At 38.3% G+C, this 17,270-nt stretch overlaps 3 protein-coding genes and 1 long non-coding RNA gene across 6 annotated transcripts; 3 read left to right on the forward strand and 1 right to left on the reverse strand.

The window, feature by feature from the left end:
• Positions 1-759: 759 nt before the first annotated feature.
• On the forward strand, positions 760-2,182 carry LOC126583730 (uncharacterized). The gene is made up of 2 exons (XR_007609812.1): positions 760-1,489; positions 1,709-2,182. It is a non-coding gene; the product is annotated as an uncharacterized LOC126583730 (long non-coding RNA).
• A 1,689-nt stretch (positions 2,183-3,871) lies between these two features.
• LOC126583731 (pentatricopeptide repeat-containing protein At5g15280, mitochondrial) lies at positions 3,872-9,519 on the forward strand. 3 transcript variants are annotated; one of them, XM_050248243.1, is made up of 2 exons: positions 3,872-7,793; positions 9,400-9,519. In XM_050248243.1, exon 1 carries the CDS (start codon positions 3,969-3,971, stop codon positions 7,773-7,775), a length of 3,807 nt encoding a protein of 1,268 aa, XP_050104200.1. In that variant the 5' UTR covers positions 3,872-3,968; the 3' UTR covers positions 7,776-7,793; positions 9,400-9,519. The 3 variants fall into 3 exon arrangements, with proteins under 3 accessions (XP_050104200.1, XP_050104198.1, XP_050104199.1); XM_050248241.1 differs by lacking the exon at positions 9,400-9,519 and adding an exon at positions 8,069-8,517; XM_050248242.1 differs by lacking the exon at positions 9,400-9,519 and adding an exon at positions 8,103-8,517.
• A 14-nt stretch (positions 9,520-9,533) lies between these two features.
• On the forward strand, positions 9,534-10,545 carry LOC126583732 (casparian strip membrane protein 1). The gene is made up of 3 exons (XM_050248244.1): positions 9,534-9,796; positions 9,894-10,017; positions 10,105-10,545. The coding sequence occupies exons 1-3, from the start codon at positions 9,555-9,557 to the stop codon at positions 10,318-10,320; spliced, it is 582 nt and encodes a 193-aa protein (XP_050104201.1). The 5' UTR covers positions 9,534-9,554; the 3' UTR covers positions 10,321-10,545.
• A 1,492-nt stretch (positions 10,546-12,037) lies between these two features.
• Positions 12,038-13,902, reverse strand: LOC126583733 (pentatricopeptide repeat-containing protein At5g15300). Its single transcript, XM_050248245.1, has one exon. The coding sequence runs from the start codon at positions 13,856-13,858 to the stop codon at positions 12,239-12,241; it is 1,620 nt and encodes a 539-aa protein (XP_050104202.1). The 5' UTR covers positions 13,859-13,902; the 3' UTR covers positions 12,038-12,238.
• Positions 13,903-17,270: the final 3,368 nt, after the last annotated feature.

Genomic DNA, 17,270 nt, shown 5'->3' on the forward strand with positions numbered 1-17,270 from the left:
ATAAAAAAAAACTAATGAAAAGAGCTTGAAAACTTTGAGTATTAATCAAAATGACAAAATGTGTTGTAAGTTAATAGTACCATGAGTGACTTTATAGAGTAAAAATATCATTTTTCGTTAAAATGAACTGTATCGTGAGTGTTTTGTTAAAACTCCCTTAAAAATAAGGTTGTTTAGTCATTAAACTGTTTGTAAACAAATGAACGATACATGTAAAAGTATTACGAACCGTCTATATATTTGCTACAATAGATTCACTAAACGACCTTAGCTTTAATTTATTGTTGGCATAGATGATCTTTACAATGTGATTTATAATATAAACAGTTCTGATCATCAGCATAAAATTCTGTGATTAAAACATTAAAAAATTTGAGTAGGAACTCCTACTTATTTTTTAGTAGTCAAATATTGTTCCCAATTTAAAAGCACATCAATTCCCTAGAAATAATGCACCATGAAGGGTGATGGGGATGTATCTTTAGGCTTCGATATTCTTTGGATTATGCACCCATGCAAAGTCACATCCAAATCTAAGAACCCTCTAAATTACTCGTTTTTTTGCTCAAATCCTATTGGACAAAAGACGCGGGTCGGACAGTACTAGGGTTGCTCTACTACTGTGCAATATCTGACACCATTAATACAAGGACTGTTTGGATACAGAGAAAAAGCAGCTTTTCCAATTTCATAAAACGTGCAACGAGCCAACTGCAAGACAGTAGAGTTCTAGGGTTTGCTCTATATGTATGCTTGGCTCAAAGCTTATTCGTCCAAGCACTGCCAAGCGGACTTTGTAGTCCAATCGGCTTCTTTTTCTCTACCTGTTTCTAACAGCTTCTTGTTTGGGAAATTTGCTTGTTTTCTTGTTGAAATAAGTAGAGGGGTTTCGTTTCCGTTTTCTGCTCGGGAATGTTGTCTTTCTCCTTTGGGAAAAAACCCTAAACTTCTGCCTCCATTTCTTGAGTTTCTTGCAGTTAAACTCTACTTTGATTGGTTGCCCTGCGGGAAAGTCTGCCCTCTTTCTCTTTGCTGCCAAACAAACACATACAATCTTCACCTGTATATCGGAACTTCATATTATTCTACTTATGTGGTATTTTTCATCTTAAGTCTTGCATGTGGGAACGAGGTATGCAGTGCAGCCAAGGATGACTTGCCGGCAACAATGCTCCCATACAATATTTGTATATCAACCCTAATCTTGTAGATCTATATATGTATATATGTATATGTGCATAGCATATACATATGGGATGTATCATGTATGTTGATGTCATCTCATGCGTATATGCATGATTGATAAGATACATGATCTTGGGACACTGAGTTGATCGGCAAGTCGTCTCTGGCTACATTTTTGCCTCCTTTTCTCATGCTAGATTTATGATGACGACGATAACAACCACGATCTCGACAATCATGCATGCAGTGACGGTAGTTGTAATCATGGGAGCATGTTCTCATGCCATAAACCTCAATTTGAAGGGTTAGTTGGTCTATTTTTATGGAAATCTCGTTTATTTCTTTATGCACTTAACATTATTCCTTGATCTACAGATTTGGGCATTAGCCACATTATGTACTCGAGTTCGAATTTAGATTTGCCTCTGTCTATATATTAGATTAGTTTACAGTATAGAATATCGGTTGTATTAGTTAAAGAAAAACATTATTCTTTCATCTAATCTTTTTCCATACTTTGCAGATGGGAGTCGCCGGCTTGATACATCTAATTTTATGTAAGGTTACTTGAAGCTGTCTGCTTCGTATATATGTAATGTTTTGAAACTTTCTACATGAAACAGAAGTTAGACAGCTTATGGAGCTTTACTGTCAAACTAATATGTCCGTCTTTACTTTCACAAGGTAGGATATCACAGATTAACACAGTACGACTAGCTTGCAAGTTAAAGGAACTGCCCTTGTCTGCTAAGTTGATGCTTCATTATTCTTACTGGCCATTTTCATGTATTTATCTAGCTATTGTATATATGTAACCTTGATAAATTGCAAACTTTGCACAATCGTTTTGACTGGGGTAACTTATGATAACTGGTCAATGTTATGTGAGGTAGTTGGGATTGGATTACTTGTTCTCATAACATGAACGTGTTATATGTATACATACCATATATTTCATAAATCTATGAAAAAATGGGATCCCGAGTCTCTACATTTAGTATCGGTGCGTTTACACGCATTTAGTAAAAGTTCAACCACTTAATTAATCTAGTGGAGTTAACCATTCCATGACACCATATTTAAATCAAATTTGATATTTGTACCGGATCGATTTTAGTTATATAGTTTCAATCAACATCATTTCTAACATCAAAAGCTATCTGTTGAAAGCAACTAATTTCTCAAGAAAGTATTCCCATATGCACTTGTGATCCTTGATTTGCATGATAATACATAGAAAAAAAAGGCATACAGATTACATATAACAAAAGCCCACCAATCCAAATAACTACTATTAAACACGCTCTAGATCATGCAAATCTCCCAGAAAAAATTGTATAAAGCATATCAAGCAAATTGCAATTACAAAAACGAAAAGGGAAGCGAAAGAAATTTATAGAGTGATGGAGTGAGCTAGAGAGATATGAGACCTTCCCTGACCAGCAACCCAAACATGAGAACAAAGAGGCCGACTCCGATGCACTGAGTTGGAGAGACGAGAGTTTGAGAATAAGCAGACAAAGTGACTGCAGCACCAACTATTCCAATCACAAAAGCACTCGACTTCGGATCCATTTTCCTTTTTTTGTTAAGAACTTGTGAGGAATGAGAGAATGCGTACACTTTTTGATGAACTTCAACGCTGATATAACTGAAATTTTTGATGGGATGATTAGAGTTCAACAGCAACTGAGGTCAACTACTCTTATGGTTGCCTCTTGCATCTCAATTCTCAAGGGCAATGCTTGCCCCTTGATGTTCTCTAAGAGTGCCACAAGTCAACCCTTTAGGTGGATAATCGATAATTTGATGATTAAATTTTGTTTGCCTCATTTGTCAATATTTTGAGAATTGAGTCCAATTTTTAAATGTTATGTTTCATTTGGACGGTGATGTCACACTTCTCTCTGTGAAAAATCATTAATACTACATAACTTATAATGCTACAAAAGTGTAGGGTGAGGATTGAAGGAATTCAATCAAACGGTTGTGAAAAACATAATTCATCACAGATACAAATGAATGATTAGAATACGGTATCAAGAATTAAGTCGAATTAATCATAATTAATTCAGTAATTAAGCTTAAGTCGATGTAAATTGCGAAATATTTATCGTTTTTTCTTCTCTTAATTTCAAGCTCATCCATGGGTACCAGAACTTGACCGGGAAGAGCTCTGCAGAATTTTAGACTGCTAGCTGCTTATGCTTTTAGTCTTATCTTTGCAAGATTGCTAAAAGTTTACTCCATCTTTGTCTCTTGCATATATGATATCGGGGAAAATGAGTTACGCTCAAGCGCGATCTACATGCAAAAGTCGTCTTTTGTGTGAGAGATGTCGCATACATTGCTAGTTCATATAATGAAAATTTGGCTTTAACAAGACAATCACAAATCCATTTTGCTAAAATAGGAAAATCCACATCATTGGTACAATCAACACAAAACGCAATATGATTCGCGTAAAACAACATGATCACCAATTAGAATTTTGCATTTAGAAGATGAAATTGAATCGAAAGTTGTCCACTGTGAAGTTTTAAATTGTATAAATATAGGATCTTGTGAATATATTTGTATCAAAATTTGTGTCGGCCGTGTTGATTTCCCTATTTTGAAAAAACGGTTTGTCCTTTAACAATTAATTCCTCTAATATAATGGCTTAGACAACAAAACGACGGACCCTCTTGTCGTTCCGACTTCCACACAAACGCTAACCTTTTCTCATACTCTGCTTACGGGTACTGAGAATTCCCTCACTACGGGCCAATGCTATGCATAAATGAGACGAAGAACCACCACCGCCACAGCCGCCACCGCCACCGCCGCTCTCTGCGATGGGATGCTCCAACATTTATATTCTCACTCGCCTCACAGACCCTATATCAAACAGGTTCCATCTCTTCACAATTTCTTCTCACTCCTGACTACTCGCCGCCAATTCTCATGTCTCACGGACCCTTCGCCGCCGCCATCTCCGCCGACCCCAGATAACAAAACCCACATAGATTTATCTTCCGTTTGTTGCTCTGGGATTGCCCAGTCTGTGTTTTCGAGAAGTTCCCAATTTTTTGACAAGAACAAAGGCAGAGACTTTGCCAATGCTTCTCTGAAAGACCTTCTTTTGGAGATTTATGATGTGGTGCCCGAATACGCTCGTAGAATTAGGCGGGTTTCGGAGCTAAAACCTGAAGATGTGCTCGGATTATTACTGGGTTTTCGGTTTCAGTGTGGGAGAGTTGGGTTTGAAGTTAGAAAGGTCGAGTCTTTGTGGGAGATTTTCAATTGGGTTAGTGGACAGAGTAAGGGTTTTAAGCATTTTTCGGAGTCGTATGTGGTCATGGCCTCGATGCTTATTCGAGTGGGGTTGCTTAGAGAAGTTGAATTCTTGCTTTCCACAATGGAAAACCAAGAAATTGTATTGAGTAGTAATGAAGTTTTCAGTGATTTGATTGAAGGGTATGTTAATGCTGGTGAATCAGAAAGGGCCATTTCGATGTATGATCGAATGAGGCGGCATTTAGTCCCATCATTATCGTGTTATGATGCTTTTCTTGATCATTTAGTTAAAATGAAGAAAACCAAATTGGCTTTTCGAGTTTGTTGGGATATGGTGGAATTGGGTGTGGATTTGAGAGGTTTGAAGGAGGGTACAGTTGAGAAAATCATAGGATTGCTTTGCAGGGATGGAAAGATACAGGAAGCAAGAAATCTTGTGAAGAAGGCTATGGCTTTTGAGCTCAGGCCTAGCAACTCAGTTCTGTATGAAATTACTTGTGGTTATTGTGAGAAGAAGGACTTTGATGATCTGTTGAGTTTCTATGCCGAAATCAAGTGTGCACCTGATGTTCTGGCTGGGAATAGGATTATGCATTCTCTATGTAGCAGTATCGGGACAGGAAGGTCGGAACTATATATGCGAGAATTAGAACATTTAGGCTTCAGTCCTGATGAGTTAACCTTTGGGATCATGATTGGCTGGAGTTGTCGTGAACGAAAACTCAAAAATGCCTTCATTTACTTGTCAAATATGTTGGCAAGACAACTAAAGCCCCATAAGTATACCTATAATGCTCTTATCAGTGGGGTCTTTATGGGGGATATGTGGAAGCATGCTGGGGAAATTTTTGACGAGATGGTGGATAGAGGGGTAACACCTAATCTATCGACTTTCAGAATTCTCTTAGCAGGCTATTGTAAAGCTAGACAATTTGATGAAGCGAAAAGGGTAGTTTTTGATATGGCAGGCCACGGATTGGTTCAAAACTCTTCAGTAGAGGATCCACTATCGAAGGCATTTACAATTTTAGGATTCGACCCATTAGCTGTGAGATTGAAGAGAGATAATGATGTGGGGTTTTCTACAACGGAGTTTTATGATAGTCTTGGAAATGGACTTTATTTGGATACAGACTTGGGTGAGTATGAGAAGAGAGTCACTGAGATCCTAGAAGATTGCTTGGTACCCAACTATAATTCACTTACGATGAAAGAATGTGCTCTTGGAAATTTTAAGTGTGCGTTGATGTTGGTTCATGAAATGGTTCAATGGGGGCAAGAATTGTCTTTTTCTACCTTCTCTGCCTTGCTGAAAGGGCTCTCTGCTTCCCCTTCGCATATAAAGGGAATTGCCAATATTGTGGATAAAAAGCTTTACTTGGTAAATCAGCTAGACGAAGAAATTCTAAATTTTATTGTCCAAGCATACATCAAGAAAGGATTGACATCTGATGGGTGGAGAATGTTGAATGAAATGTTCCAAAGGCATCTGAAAATCAATAACGAGACGTATACTGCTGTAATTAAAGGTTTATGCAGGAGAGGAAACTTGAAGGAGCTGAATGTTTGTTGGGATTTTGCTCAACACGACAGATGGTTGCCAGGGTTCGAAGATTGTAAATCTTTAATAGAATGCCTTTGCAAGAAAGAAATGATAATAAAAACGGTGCAGCTTCTTGAAAGTATGCTTATATCCTTCCCTCACTCAAGGTTAGATATATGTCATATGTTCATAGAAAATCTTTCCATTCAAGGTTTTACAAGAACTGCGCATGTATTGTTGGAAGAACTTGAACAGCGTGGTGGCATCCTCGATCGTATGGCTTATAGGTATCTTATAAGGGGATTGTGTAAGGAGGGAAAGTTTCATGTAGCTTTTACGATACTGGACAATATGCTGGCTAGAAATTTGGTGCCATGTTCGGATGTTTTAGTCTTATTAATTCCTCAGTTGTGTAGGGCTGGTAGATATGAAAAAGCCATTTATTTGAAAGAGATTGGTCTAAAAGAGAAATCTTATTCTCCACTTACCATTGATCGTGCATTATTCGAAGGCTGTTGTATTACAGGGAAAGTTGGCGAAGCAACCGCTCTAATACAGAGTATGGTATTGAAGGGGCTACATCCGGATGCTGAAGTTTACAATATTCTGGTTCAGGGTCATTGTAAGATTAACAACTTAAAGAAAGTGAGGGAGCTACTTGGTATCATGATAAGGAACAGTTTCAGCATTTCATTCTCAACTTTCCGCAATTTGGTGCGGTTGATGTGTGTGGAAGGTAGGGTTCTTCATTTGTTGAGTCTGAAGGAGCTCATGATTGGACAAAGTGAGTGTCATGGTCTCACCATTCACAATTTTATGATTTTCTATCTTTTCCAAACCGGGAATGCTTTGCTTGTCAATAAAGTGGTAGATCATTTGCAAGGGGAAAAATTGCCGCTCGATGAAGTAACTTACAATTTTCTTGTTTATGGGTTTTCTCGGTGTAAAGATGTGTCAAGTGCTGTGGACCATTTGTGTACTATGATCTCCAAGGATTTCAGGCCAAGCAACCGCAACTTGAGAATGGTTATAACCAGCTTGTGTGGTATTGGGGAGCTTGAGAAAGCCGTGGGGTTGTGTCGAGAAATGGAATTGAGAGGCTGGGTTCATGATTCAATCATTCAAAATGCGATTGTTGAGGGCCTTCTCTCTCAGGGTAAGCTTGAAGAAGCAGAAGGTTTTCTTGACAGGATGGTAGAGAAATGTCTAGTTCCTGAAAATATCAACTATGATAATCTAATTAAACGATTTTGCTCGTATGGAAGACTGAGCAAGGCAGTTGACCTGCTAAACATAGTGTTGAAGAAAGGAAATCTTCCGGCCTCTACGAGTTATGATTCTGTCATCAGTTTTTGCTGTGTGGTTAATAAACTGGACCAAGCTATGGATTTTCTTACTGAGATTTTGGACAGAAATCTCAAGCCAAGCATCAACACTTGGGACATTCTTGTTCACAGTTTATGTCGGGGTGGACAAACTGCAGAAGCAGAACGGCTTTTGAATTCTATGGTTTGTGTAGGCGAACCAGTGACCAGGCAGATATATTTGTCTGTAATTAATAGGTATCGTTCAGAAAACAATCTCAGGAAGGCATCAGAGCTCATGCAAAAAATGCAAGAGAGTGGTTTTGAGCCAGACTTTGAGACACACTGGTCTCTCATAAGCAATCTAAGCAATTCTCGAGACAAGGACAGCACAAACAGCGGTGGGGGTTTCCTGTCAAGGCTTCTCTCTGCAAGTGGATTTTCCCGGAACAAGAATTCATAACAAAACTATGATAACACAGTAAGTAATCATTCATTCATTCTTTTCCCAACACCACATTTGTAATTCCTGTCTACGTCGCGTATGACTTTAACTAGTTTCCATCTTTAGATGCTTTGGTGGTTGATAGAACTGTAGTCTATAATGTAAAATTAGGTCTCTTATACCGTGAAATGTATATGACTGAGTTTGTCAAACCTGAAAAGAGTTGTACAATACGTGTTCAAGTATACCGTGCTGTAAATGTAACACCGGTTTCTACTAAAACCACATTTTGAATTTCCCTTCTTGAATAGGGTGCTTCTCATGGTTATGAACGGAAAATCGCAGGCATACAGCAAGCGATATAGCCCGAATTCTTAACAAAACTCAAAAGCTGTTGATTGTGCTTATACAGTAGGGCAAGATGCAGTTGTACGTACAGCATTGCAAGCAGTATTGTGTGGGTGGAGTAGAAAGATAAGCGAGAGCTGGCTTATTTTTCCAGCATGCAGGCGCAGGTTTTGGTGTTGAAGGATAATATAAAGTAGGAAAGCATACCAACTCTTCAGTAACAAAACCGACCGTCGATATATAACATTGTTGTGGAACATGGTGGGGAATTTGGAAAATTGTAAATGGAATAAAAAAAAAAGCCAAAAGGTTCTAGATCCAACATCTAAGATTTGCATAATTTGGTTCAATGGAGTAGAGAAACTCTGGTGATAAATCTTATGTCATGGTTGTAAAACCGAATTTTTTTTTAGTGTGACGAGAACACGCTCTGATACATCAAATGTTATAAGACAAGTAGCTGAATTTTTTTTTCTCTGTAGCCAACCAGTTGTACCATGACACTTGGTGTACATGGCTGTGTTCTTGGCACACAGAAAAATCTCTCATAAAAATTGCGTAAAGTCATTATTATTATTATTATTATTATTAATTTTTGTTATAAGCGATAGTGGGAAGAGAAAATTGAACTTAAAATTTCAAGTGCAGAGGTAAATACTATTAACCACTTAAATTACAAATCTTTTGTAAGATTAAGTAGAGGTAACTACTCGTTTTTGGGTTAATAGTTTTTATTTTATTTTTTTTTGCAAGATAATTCACGCTAAAGAAGTGAGAAATTTATATTAAGCTACACAATAACTCAACATAATAAATTGATATCAAACTTGCTATTTAGGAGAATCGAACATAAAACTTTCAATTTACAAGTGAAAAAAAACATCACCACACCTATTAAAATGCAGATATATCGTTGATATGTATCTATATTACTAATAGTTTAATATGCTTCAACAATGGATATAATTGTTGATAACACTGCGCACATCTACGATAAGAGCAATCATTGACCAACTCAGTTTTCATGCCCTTTGTAGCCTCCAGTTGTCTAACTGCCCCCGAGGGCCCGAAGTCTCAAATTTTCATATCCCATGCACTTTACCAATTTCGTCGTTGATTCACTTTACCAAAATGGGGTCAAATTTGGTGCAGTTGGAGTTGTGTGGTGGCCTTTTTTATTTGCTCTAAAATATTTGTATAACAGAGCAAGTACTAGTAGGTGATCTTTTCACTTCATAATTTATGTGTTCCGTCCGCCCAAGGAACCTTTTTCATTTTTTATGAAATTTTTCAGGTCCTGATGCCAACGTAGAGAGACTTTATGAGTTTTTTGCATGCATATAAACAACCCTTCGACTCCTCTTCCATGCACACCAATCAGCTTCCACAACTCGAGTTTGCAAAATCGATTAAAAACCGTGAGTTTAATCCAGCACAAAAAACATTAACATGAAGGCAGGAGCAGCTATTGAGCTTGGTCGTGGTGAGTCCAACTCCAAAGGGATGACTTCGACCGCTGCAAGGGCAGGGGTGAACCGAGGAGCGTCTATCCTCGACTTCATTCTACGTATAGTTGCGTTTCTTGGGACGTTGGTGAGCGCAGTCACCATGGGAACCACCCGGGAGAGGCTTCCTTTCTTCACTCAGTTCCTTCAGTTTCGGGCTGAGTACGATGATCTTCCCACATTCACGTATGTGTTTCTCACCATCAACTTTTCTGTGTTCGTTAAAATAATACCCTTATGGCACATAAACTATAGTGAAGTTCTTTGCTTCTTATAAGAACAGGTTTTTCGTGGTTGCGAATTCCATCGTGTGCGCATATCTGGTGTTTTCTCTAGCCCTTTCCGTCTTCCACATCATACGAAGCAATGCTAAGAAGAGCAGGATTATCTTGATCTTCTTCGACACGGTAATACCTCATTACGATTTTGCAAGTTTACATCATAATATCCATTAAGTTCGCTTAACGGAAGTGAGTTTTTATACCGTTGTGCAGGCAATGCTTGCTCTTCTGACGGCAGGCGCCTCCGCAGCAGCAGCTATTGTTTACTTATCACACAAGGGAAACGCCAAGGCGAATTGGTTTGCCATCTGCCAACAATTCAACTCCTTCTGCGAGCGCATCTCTGGATCTTTAATAGGATCCTTTGTTGGAGTTGTTGTGTTCATCCTCTTAATCTTGCTGTCAGCTGCGGCCCTCTCCAGGCGCTGAGAGTTTCACAAATAAGTGCCAAGTACGCTTCGTGCATCAGTTTGTTAATAGAATTTGTGTGACTCGAGTGTCATCTACGATGTTTGTTTTTCGATTTGATATGAAACGTATATTACTATATTGTGTTAATGTATCCCGTTTCCTTTTCCTTGCCAAATTATTGTATCTCAATTCGACTGCAAATTCGAGTTTGTATAACAAGTGTGACCTAATGTTTCTCTTAAATTTTTCATGCATCTCAAGTTACTATAGTACGTATCATTCGAAAATAAGGAACGAACCAAATTGAAGGCAAACGAAAATGGGTAGCCGCAAAGGGTTCGAACTCATTCCCAAACCAAATAAGAACTTCTGAGAAGAAGCAAAACTTCCTATTAGAACTACTATATAGGTGTTGACCCTAAAAACTACCAAGTTTACGTGGCACACAGGTCGAGTAATTACTAAGCTAACTACGTCATTCGGTTGTGTGCGGAGCATGCCACTCATTGGCTAAGGAGTAGAATGCGTTGATGTGGCGTTGGGCATGCTGCTGACTTCTTGACCTCGCGACTGCGGCCGAGGAAGGAACACGTCTTGGCCTTTGGGTTCTAGAGCCTGAAGACAAGGCTACTAGTTCTGCGAAGTTCAAATATCAAATTCGGCTTTCAATGTGCCGAATGTAGTAACCTATAACACCTCACTTCGCCGAAAAGGTTGATGAAATGACCTCTACCAACAAAGACTCGAAAATCCTTATCGACCGAAACTTGGATAAATAACTAGTCGGTTGAGAAGCAGTGTTGTTTATCCAAACTGAAAATGTTGCCGGTTGCCTTCACGGTGAGGTTTATCCAAACTGAAGATGTGTTGGTGGAAAAAGAAAATAAAAAATCTCAAGATGTTTGAGAGGTTTGCGTAGGGCAATTTGTGTGTTGAATTGGAGAGGGCTTGAATGATACACTCCCTCCTCTATTTCTAGTAGTAAATTCCTTCACAGCCGAGCTATAATCGTACTTGGATTAGAACTCCTCATCCCAATTTGACTCAGTCTCGGCCAATCCTAACCCTACTAGGACTTTGAACCAAGCTCTTTATCAAACCAGATTCATCCCTAACTCTTAACGTCATTAGCCTCAAAACTCCTCGTTGTGCTAGGTTTCGATTATTTCATCTTTATTTGCACAAAACTTCCTCGGAATATAATTTGGCCGACCCATACCGGACGGCCCATAACAAGATAAGACTAATGCTACTGGGTCGAGAACATTTCTAAATTCGGCCCAAAATAACATTTTGGGCCCAAACAATAGGTCACACTTTGTTAGTGCATATCGATTGTAAATTGTAATTGGCATTTTTTTAGCCTAAACCTTTGTGTATAAGTTGAGTCTTAGATGTTAGGATCGGTTCTACTCAAGCTATCGAAGATCGTTGTTCTAAGGTAACTAAATAACAATCTCAAGTTTAGGACGGTAAGTGAGACTTAGAAACCTACATGCATTCTTAGATGGTTTAGAAGCATAAAAAAAATGTTTTTCTGCGTGTGCAGGATTGAAGAGGCATTTCAATCATATGGTGTCCGGGAACTAATTAAAGTTTGTGTAATTCTATTAGCTAAGTGACTGGTCCTCATTGTTTTAATTTAAGGCTTCGGAAATAAAGCGCATCAGACTTGAAATTTTAGTTTTGTGATTTAGTTTTCTACACTTTATTTATCTGTGTAACAAGATTGATATCCGCTTTCAATATTGTTGATTGATTGTTATTTACATTCCACTCAATACACACGTTAATCACAACTTTGTTTTCTATTTTCGCTGCATACTTGATCAACGTGATTATTAAAAGTCTGCAAAAATTGAATTAAGCCTATTCAGAACAACCCCCTAGGGTTTGTGTTACAACCTACTGCATTTTCATTGAATCCCAGGTGTTTCTAACGGGACTTAGGTTTGGAGTCGAACAAAAAATGCATGAGAGCGCTGTTATCTGCTTCAACTAAGCTACAGCCAGCCTCCTTCTTCACCCCACTGTCATCCATTAGCTTTCTCACCTCTTCAACCCCTTGCCACTCACCTCTTGAAGCATATATGTTCGACAGTAGCACGAAATCCCCACTCTCGTCCCTTCTCATTTCAAGAAGCCGCTCATTTGCGCTCCTTCCCAGCTCCACGTTACCATGTACTCTGCAAGCCCCAAGCAGAGTCCTCCAAACAATGGCATTGGGAGCAATCTCCATTTTCTCTATGAACTCAAAGGCTTCGTTTAATATCCCGGCACGCCCTAACAAATCCACCATACACCCGTAATGCTTTATGTTTGGCTCGATTCTGTAAACATTCCTCATGAGATTGAAATATCCGCGCCCCTCTTCTACTTTCCCGGCATGACTGCATGCAACCAAGACTCCAACAAACGTGATCTCGTTAGGCCTGACTTTCAGCCTTCGCATCTCTTTGAACAGATTAACCGATTCCTCAGAGTGGCCGTGGAATGCCAACCCTCCTATCACCGAATTCCACGACGACACATCCTTGTCCCTCATCCTCCGGAACACCTCAAGTGCCCCTTCGATACTCCCACACTTAGAATACATATCTATAAGCGCATTTCCAAGTATGATGCTCATATCTCCTGAACCCATCTCCAAAAGAGCGGAATGTATCTTTTGCCCTACGTCCAAATCTCCAATATCCGCGCATGCAGACAAAAGACTCAACATTGTTACTTCATCAGGCTTTTCTCCCAGACTTCTCATCTCCTCAAACATCTGCAATGCCTGCTCATTCGATCCACAAAGTACATAACCCGCAATCATTGCATTCCAAGTCACCACATCTCTTTTCGGAACCTCATCAAGGAGCTTCCTTGCACTCTCCATCTCCCCTTGCTTGGCATACCCCGTAATCATAACATTCCAAGAAACCAAATCCTTAACAGGCATTTCATCGAAAAGCCGCCTAGCCACATCCAGCTTCCCTCTTCTTGCATATCCTGCTGTCAAAGCTGACCATGGCACAACATCCCCTTTCGCTGAGTCATCAAAAAGCGCGCTCGCAATCCTCAAATCCCCACAATTAGCATGAAAATAAATAAGGGTATTCCTCACAAACGTATTCGACTCGAACCCGAACCTCACAACCTTCCCATGAATCCCCATTCCCATCTTAACCCAAGAAAGTTTAGTGCAGGCCTTGAGTACAAAAGGGAAAGTGAAACCATCAGGCCTCGCGTGCCGATTTTCCATCCGGGTATATAGTAAAACCGCATTTAAAGGGCTCTGGCTCTGAGCTGAGCCTCTGATCATGGTGTTCCACAAGAAGTTGTCTGGTTCGGACACATGATCGAACACCTGGTGGGCATAATCAATTGTGCCCGAAATAGCCATGGCGCTGCAGAATATGAGCTCTCGTATGGCGGAATAGTTCGAATTGAAGCCGTTGACCACCATGGAAGCGTGGACTTGCTTGAGAGCTCGGAGGTTGGTGCATTTTTGCCAGAGGCTTGACCGTTGCTGGCGATTGGTGCTTCTGTCGTTTGGTCTCTTTCGGATCATTACACGTAGCTCCGCCGCTAGCACTCCTTGGAGGGAGCCGAACTAAAATTGAAAGAAGAATGGGCTGAAGATGGGCTTAAAGCTCGGATTTTTGGCCCATTTAATATTAGAATGGACCGGCAATCTAAAGTTTTAGGCTCAAATTTATTTATTTAATTTTTTATTAGAACATCGATATTTTTTTACGCGAGGGGGGGGGGGAAAGTTCGGTTAAGTCACACAATGAGCAGCCTAATTTGATATCGAATTCGCTATACACGAGATTTGAACCTAAGACCTCTTATTTTTAAGCAAAGAGGAATACCATCAGACCCTGATAATATATATTAGGCTCAAATTTATTAAAACCGGGATATGCAAGGTGGGAGAGAGTGAGAGTTTGAATAGTTGGAATAGGTGTGGTTGAAATTTTATGCGCAGAATGACTTTTTTATGCTAAAGCACGGATTTGTATTTGATTGTGTCGATTATCAATAACTCGTCGATACGTTTTGGTAATAATATGTTATTGATACTTTAGAGGCACTATATCAACCATCTACGTAAGAACTAGTTCGTGTGTATTAGCCAAATGTTTTATCATCGTAGTTGTTAGCATCACCATGCCAATACCTAGTTTATTTGAATCATTTGTGGGTGTTGTGTTGTATAGTATAGGGTGTTTGAGTTTACCTATTTATAATTGTATCATGTTCGTGTCAACCGGCGAGTTGATTAAAGCGCAAAATGATACAAAATTAATAAAATAATACTACAATAATGCATACTATTCATCAGAAAATGATTTTTTTATCATTTTATTAATGTTATAATATTCGACAGTGTTAGCTATGTCTTTAACGTGTTCACATCGTATTTTATGTTCATGTGAATTTCGAATTATGTAGCGTGTCGTGTTTATAATTGTCATTCCTAATATAGACGGTAGTGTGCACTTGTTCATAATCCTTTTGTGTATCAAACAATAAATAAGTCAAGCACAAATAATTGTGAAAAGAAAAAAAAGAAATCAAACTTAGGTGGTAACAAATCTATGAAATAATCACACTACAACTGCCTCCTACATAAGAAATTGTTTCAAATTTGTCCCCAATTGTCTAACATGACAATTTCGTCAACGGTACAGTCTTAATCATCCTGATTTCTCAACACAAACATGTTCGTGATAATTGCTCAAACACTTTGAAAATTTTAAAAGAAGAACTAATGTTGTATTTTTAAAAGAGAAAAAAAAAGAGAGAGAAAAAGAAGATCTGCGTCTCTCTCAGATATCATATATAATTTGGAAACAAAAATTTTAATAAGGTACTTCTGATAGCCATATCACACCTTAAAGAATAGAGTTAATAATTAATTAGATATGTTTTAGTCACACAAGACTAGTCACTGGGAAATAGTTGTAAATAATATCCTTCAACAATATTATATGATGAATATAGGTGCCACAATTCTTGGATAAATAGTTGGAGACATCATTTTTTTTTTTGTTATCTTTCCTTCTGAATTAATTAGTATGCTTTTTTCTCTTGATTCCAGAATGTAGATGGCAAAATTATTGAGCATGCCTAGTTGGGATCTAATAAAAAAGTGGTGGATTTCACTATGGTATTGTGTGTCTCGTCATGCGATTATTAATCTAACGATTACAAGGTGATCCAGTAGTTGAAGACGAATTATAAGTTCATAATTCACACGGTACGTCCTACGTTCGATTCTTGGCATTGATGAACCACACGATGGTGGTTAGAAGACTGAAATGCCTATATGAGTATTCCCAACCCTCGAAAATGAAAATTGTTGTAGCAAAGCTACTAGCTAGTTCCTTTTAAAAGAAAATTGCCGTAGTAATGATATTTGATAATGTTTTGACCGGTTTATTATCTGATGGTTGTTAGGTCCTACCTTTTTTTGTGTCCTTCGTTTCCAACAATCCCAACTCTCTCAAAGATAAGTTTTTAGGTTCTTGATGCGCCCACTACTACAATATTAGCTTTAGGTGTCGGACGATCCTGGCGGTTAATAAGTTATTCTGACGGATAAAAGATATCCAACACATAATTTATTTACTGTCGGATTAAAGTTACTTTCTGTCGGATATATCCGACAGAAATTACCGGCGGATTTTTCCTAGTGGATTTAACCCTCAGTATTTTCTCTGTCGGTTTTATCCGACAGAATTACTTGCGGTTTTAGTATTTTCTGTCAGTTTTATCCGACAATAATTCTTTTATTTATTTATAATAAATATATATCCTGTCGGTTATAACCAACAGGATTTCTGTCGGTTTTAGAGTATTTGGTGGCGGTTAATTCATTTCATGACGCAGGCAATGCTGTCGCTTATTATATCCGTCACTTTATCCATTTTCTGTCGGATTTTGCTTAAAATCCGACAGTAATATACGTTTTTTGTCGATTTTTGAACCGCCAGTTATAGATAATTTTGTAGTTGTGGCCAAATGCATTCAAAGATAAGTGAGAATTAAGTGGGACTAATTGTTTCCACTTTTGATTAAGCAGCTCAAAAGCATCCGATGAACTTGTCCCGATTTGTTTGTGAATTGCTTGTATTTGGTCTGGTTAATGAGATACTTTGAATCAAGTTCCCAAAAGTTCTAACTAGTCCATATAAATATCCAAAATCGTTTGATTTAGGTGCACTAATTCCATCATTAGCCTAAGTTTGTGCACCACTGTAGCCTATAGCTTGATACCTAAATTAATTAGCTTGCCCTTAATCTATACAAGATCAATTATCAACAACTAATTAAATCTGATATTTTGGGTGTAGCTAGATGCCATGGCAATTATTCCACCTTAAAAAGAAAAAAGAAGCAAATGTATATGGTAACTAGAAGTACGTGATGAAAAGAAGCCATTAGTCATATAGTAGAGAAGTTTTTGGCATGATTATCAATACATACATCTTATAAAATGCGAATTTATTTGTGAATATTATAGAAAGGTCCATAATATATCAATTATGTTGCTCATTCATATTTTAGCACGTAAATTAAGATTGGGCATCGGGTTAGACTTCAACCCATTGGTCAACCCAATAGGCTCGAATTAGAATTGTTCAAACCCATTGTCACTCAAGAAAAGTGGCAACCCAACCCACTAAATTAACCACTCTTAAGCATGTTAGGTTGGGTAAGTTCCACAGTTGGATTTGAGTGGTTTCTTTCTCAATCCTAGAGGGGAGCATTTTTGCTCACCACCATAAACTATGGTGTATGCTCACCATACACCTAATCAATTGACACGTGTCATTTCACTTAATCTTGGTTAATTTTTTTCAAAATTGAAAAACTAACATTTAATGTGAAAGTTAACTAGAGTTAAGTGAAATGACATGTGTCAATTGATTAGGTGTATGGTGAGCATACACCATAGTTTATGGTGGTGAGCA

Source organism: Malus sylvestris, chromosome 9 (assembly GCF_916048215.2).
Source record: "Malus sylvestris chromosome 9, drMalSylv7.2, whole genome shotgun sequence".
In the NCBI taxonomy this organism is placed as follows: Eukaryota; Viridiplantae; Streptophyta; class Magnoliopsida; order Rosales; family Rosaceae; genus Malus; species Malus sylvestris.